This window comes from Sinocyclocheilus rhinocerous, unplaced genomic scaffold (assembly GCF_001515625.1).
Source record: "Sinocyclocheilus rhinocerous isolate Xijiao unplaced genomic scaffold, SAMN03320098_v1.1 scaffold2921, whole genome shotgun sequence".
Taxonomy (NCBI): Eukaryota; Metazoa; Chordata; class Actinopteri; order Cypriniformes; family Cyprinidae; genus Sinocyclocheilus; species Sinocyclocheilus rhinocerous.
In genome coordinates this window covers 112,293-118,023 of record NW_015655581.1, presented here as the reverse complement: position 1 = coordinate 118,023, position 5,731 = coordinate 112,293, and the positions used below count along the sequence as shown (strand labels likewise).

Here is a 5,731-nt window from a genome sequence, read left to right as displayed (position 1 = left end):
CGTAAACTACGCCAGAGCGTGTACACACCTCACGCACCGGAAGCCGTGCGCGCGCACAAAGACAGTTGGACATAGTGTTGTATTAGAGGTAAACAATGATATAAATACTGTTCGGTTTCTCGCACAAAGGACATCAATGTGTCGTCACAAGCCGCAGGGTTTAATTTGGATTTGTCTGTGCATGTTTTTTTTACTCTCATAGATTTTGCTACCATTGCCATGCATTATACGACTGATAGACTGCAACAGTTGGAGTTAAAAATCATAATTTGTGTTCTACTGAAGAAACAAAGTCACCTACATCTTGGATACCCTGGGGTTAAGCAGATAAACATCAAATTTTCATTTTTGGGTGAACTATCCCTTTAATGGGGCTCATGTTTGAATCTGGCTGTGATTAGTAGCAAGATAACGATGCTCTCTGGTGGCCGACTCATGTGGATGTTACAGTAGTAAAGTAAAACAATTGAAAATTCACCTGAGGGATTAGGGATAGAGACCTGCAATCCAGAGGGAGATAGGATCACACAAAACTACAAAACCAACCAAAGGAAAATGTGATATTTGGAAATGTTTTTCAGTAGTATGCAACAGTGAAGAAAAGCACTTTCCTTTTGCTTGCTGACAAATGCAGCAAGATACTCACATGCAACAGTCAAAGGTCTGAAGTGTCATGCTGCATTTGTGTCATGAAAGGCCAAACTTCCCTGACATTTATAGCAAGTACTGCAAGATTTTCTTTGTGCCGACCTAAGACAATTGTGTATGCTTTTACATTAAAAACAATGGCATCCAGTCCATGTTACAAACCATTTTAGAGGGACTACTCAGCACTTGTTAAGAGTTGATCAAAATAATTACATTCATTAAAATGATACCTATTTTGTGTTATTCCATTCAATGGTTGCTTAGTAATATGAAAGACTGTGAATGAAAATCAGGGTTATTCCACCAAATATTGATTTCTTCCTAAGTGAAACGCTGAACACTTCCTAAGTTAAAACATTAGTATTGTTTTGATTAAAAATGAATATGAACTTGTTTTGTTTGCATTATTTGAGGTCTGAAAACACTGCATCTGTTTTATTTTGACTAGTTGTCATTATCTGCAAATAAATTCTCTAAACTATGTTTACATCTCCATAGTTAGAGAAGCAACAAAATCAGTCAAATAAAGAATGAGTGTTTAGGCACCTGTTGTCCTTTTCTTTTCATTTGTCTTGCATACTGATTTTTACTACTTTAACTATGATTTTGCTACACTCTTTTGTAATGGGACAGAAACACTGAAACATTTTAAGAGACTATGTGTCATGAAAATAAATGTGTAAAAAGATATTCTTGAGATTTTAAAAGAATACAAGACAATACTTTACCAGTGGTTGTGATTGGTGGAGTAATGGATTCTATGGGTGGAATTCTCTCTGTTGTTGTAGACACTGATGGGATGGACTGGCTTGAAGCTTCTGGTATTAAGAACATTTTATATCAGTATCAAACATTTTTAAACATAACGTAGAAAAGTAAATTTAATTACATATGAGTAAATACTCACCTACACAGTAAGCTGAGCAAAACATTGGCTTAACAAACTCATAAACATAGTAATTTCCAGGACAGGCTTTGACTCTTATAGGGTGGGATTTGTAGTCACAGCAGCCACCCACTGATAAACAGACCTGACGGGTGACCACTCCATCTTCCAGCTGTGGACGAGGGCCGTTGAGTGATAGTGGGTGATAAGTGCCACACATGCCATAATTAACACATGATTCTGGCATCTGAGTATTTTGACCATTGTAGAACAGCCTGTACCAGCCATTCCACTCCACATTATTTTCACACATGCCAATGTTAGAGTAATTAGTGGCTCTCCAAGGCTCATCCAGACTGGTGTAGTTGTAGCAGGGGTCGACACTTGGAGTGGTTAACAATACTGTTATTAAAATGTAGAAAGAGAGCATTACATACTGCATATTAAATCTATTCAAGATAATAATATGAATACAAACCAATACAATTTGTGATAAACATGTCAAATAAAAAGATAAATGAACATACCTGCACAATATACAGGAGCTGGGATTGAAAGAGTTGGTCTGGTAAATTTGTAGACATAATAATTTCCAGGACAAGATTTAACTTGGATTGGTTCAGATCTGTAGCGACTGCACTGATCATAGTGAGAGCCGTAAATTTCACGGGTAACAACTCCATCTTCTAGCTGAGGATGAGAGCCGCCAAGATACAGAGCACTAAAACCTCCACATGACATAAATGATGCACACCAGTCAGGCATCTGAGCACTTGATCCATTAATGAAGAGCCGATACCAGCCATCCCATTCTACACGAGTGTCATCAAGTCCATTTGCATCGCCATTCCAATACCAGTAATTGAGTGTGCTTCTCCGGTGGTTGTCTAGTATGTTGTAGTTATTGCACGGGTCATAATCTGTGTTAGTGAGAGACCAAAACAGACCAGTTATATTTCAATGAGCAAATTCACGAGTGCAAATCTGAACTAATCAAACACATTAACAAACATGAAATTTAAATGTCATTGCCAATATACTGTACATACATACATACATCAGTGGTGGAAAGAGTACTGAAAAACTTTACTTAAGAAAAAGCTACACTGTAAAAAAAAGTTCGTTAAATTTATGGTAAAATACCGGCAGCTGTGGTTGCCAGAACTTTACCGTGAAAAATATGGTAGCAACATTTTAGGTTTTATAGAACTGTTTAAATTTACAGTGAAAAACTGTATTTCATTAACTGATACGATGTTAATATGCAAACCTTTGAATTAACTCACTTTATCTGCAGAAACCGACTGCACTTAATATGGCTAATTGGCATTTGTTTTTAAATGAATATTTATATTTAAGTAATGCGAGCATATTGGTAATGAGAACTATTTTGCTTAAATCCATGAAGAAAAATCTACTAATTTATGCAAAGTCATTAAAAGCATCAATTCAACTCAAATCTCTTGCAGATAACAGCAGCACACATTCATTTGTAATTGAAATTATTGAAGAGACTCACACTGCATCAGTATCTACACAGTTACTGCCTTTAAATAAAACAACAAGCAGCACAACATCACTGTTTCTCTGTCCGTCCTTTACTTAAACACAGGCTCTGCTCTCCAGCACAATGGTGACCCACAAAACACAACAGGAAGTTGACTGTTAGGTTTTACAGTATTTTGCTGTTTTTTTTTCTTCTTGATTTTACGGTGAAATACCGTAATTTTTCATCGCACACATTTAACCCCTTTAATCCCACAGCAAAATCCTCAGTTTTAAAGAGCACTTATATGTGTCCACACTACAGAGTGTTGAAGTGACACTGAAGCGGTGATGAAGTTAATGAGATAATTAAATGAGGATTGAGCATTAGTGATGAACACCTGTTAACAAGCAGAATCACTGAAGGAAAGAGAAACAAGAGCAGAGAAACACAACTTACAGCCAAAGCCAAAGATGAAATCAACTGAAAATAAAACACATTAAATTGATCAAGATCTCAGCAGAGGAGGATTAAACAGCTCCACAAACAGCATCACCAGCTTCTTATTACTAACCAGTGTGACTTTATTTCTGTCATATGTGTACAAAAGCTCTTATTGAGATTTTAGGTGTTGTACTTTCATTTGAAGTCACCATAATGTTGATAGGTGTTTGCTTTAGTTGGGCTCTTGAACCTTGACTTTTTAAAAATAGTTTTTCGTTGGTTGCTTAAATAAGCTGTGTTTGTTTAACGCAGTTTTTATAGCAAGAAAAGCCAAAAGCATCTATGATCAGATGAAACTGGTGTTTGTGATGTCAAGACCATCCTGAGCTAGTCTGATTCACTGATCTCACCTAATGTTTAATCTCTTATTAAGTGTGTGATATATAACTAATACTCTTGAGTTGCACCACTGATACTACCGCTGTCATTGTGAAACAGTCCTAAGCACGATATGCACAAATAAAAGTTTTAAACGATGGCAGCACTTAAACACACACAGACATCAACATTCAGCCTATGAATCTCAACATTGGTGACAAAAAAAAAATCATTCTGCAATGCATGCTGGGCGTTTTGTACTGGCACCCAGCATGCATTGCGGCATAATTTATTATTATTTTTTTTTATTAATAGTCACCATTGTTGAGATTCATGTGCTGATTCTTGATGCCTGTGTGTGTCTAAAAGCTACTGTAGCTCTAAAGGTTTTGTGCATAAAAGGTTTTTAAATTCCTTCACAATAGTTTGTCAACATATCTTGTAGAGTCATATTAGTACCATAAGCAAAATATTAATTTACCCATATAACTAGACACAAATTGAGATCAGTGAATCAGGTCATGAAAAATGAAACAATCATTACACCATCATTAAAAGTTATTAAAACCACTTCATTGCAATGTCGTTCAGCTTTTCTTGTCATAACAAATGTGTTTTACAAACACAATTACAACAGCAAAGAAACACTAATATTAAAGAGTCAAGGGTCAAGAGCCCAACTAAAGCAACCACTGATCGCCAAAATGGTGAGGCCAAACAAAACATTTCCAATACAATATACACCAAATTTTTTTTGTAGATATATGACAGAAATAAAGTCAAACTGGTTAGTAATGAGTGAAGCTGGTAATGCTGTTTGTGGAGTTGTTTAATCATAATCTGCTGTTTTATTTAGGTTAATTTCATCTAAGGCTGTGGCTGAAGTCAGTTTCATTTCTTGCTCTTTTCTTCAGTGATTCTGTTTGTTAACAGCAGCTGTTCATCATTGGCTGAATTCACCCATTAGTTTTCATTCTCTCTGTCAGGTGGACTATATTAGTAAACTCATGTAGGGAATAGTGAATGAGGGTGTAGGGTGTGATTTCAGACACAGTCTCTGTGTGTCGAATCTGAGGCTACTTTCTTGAAAACAAAGGTTAGATCTATTACAGTTATTCACCGTATATTGTAAGGAAACTTACTGTTAATCATTTAACAGGTTTTTACTGTGGCATTTTTACAGTCTTTTACCGTTAAAAACACGATCATTTTTTACAGTGTACTTAAGGAATAATTTACTTGAGTACAAGTAAAAGTACTGAAAAATAATATAACTCAAGTAAGAGTAAATAAGTATTTTGCTGAAAAATGACTCAAGTTACTGTGTTACAAAGTACTTCAGTTTTATTTTTCTATTTTTACCCAAAATGAGGCGATGTGAGCATTATGGAGCATTAAACACTCTCATGCAATGTCTGTTTCACAAGTGAGACTCATAGAAGTATTAAACTTATGACTTTCCTGGAAATCCCTTATGTGGACAAATGCATCAGATATCCCTACAGCTGAATAACATGCAGACATTTTTACTGATGAAATATTAAGAAACACACAATTGCAATGATATATCTGTGTTTATCTTTGTTCTTTAAACCATTTCGGGTATTTTCATAAGAATGATGTATATGTATAATGCAATGCTAACCGACATAACCTGTATCACAGTATAGAATTTTATAATAATAATAATAATATTTTTTCTGTCTCATTCTGTGATAAGAAGCAACACGGAACCACAGACACAAGTTATCTCAAACATGACTGATGTTATATAGTAATTTTGGACCAAAACATGATATTAACTTCATAAATTGTCATGTAATTGACAAATTAAATTGCCAGTAAAAAATAATGTGGGGTATGTGTAAGCTTGGGCATCGTTTATATAT

The 5,731-nt window shown here is 35.3% G+C and overlaps 1 protein-coding gene across 1 annotated transcript in view; it reads right to left on the bottom strand.

Moving 5' to 3' along the window:
* The window catches only part of LOC107718683 (uncharacterized), a 19,057-nt gene that overhangs the window by 3,980 nt on the left and 9,346 nt on the right, over positions 1 to 5,731 (bottom strand). Inside the window, exons 7-8 of the mRNA XM_016525874.1 lie at positions 2,062 to 2,454; positions 1,556 to 1,936 (exon numbers count right to left, since the gene is read on the bottom strand). Of these exons, the coding sequence (XP_016381360.1) occupies positions 1,556 to 1,936; positions 2,062 to 2,454 (774 nt within the window). The remainder of the gene's footprint in view (positions 1 to 1,555; positions 1,937 to 2,061; positions 2,455 to 5,731) is intronic.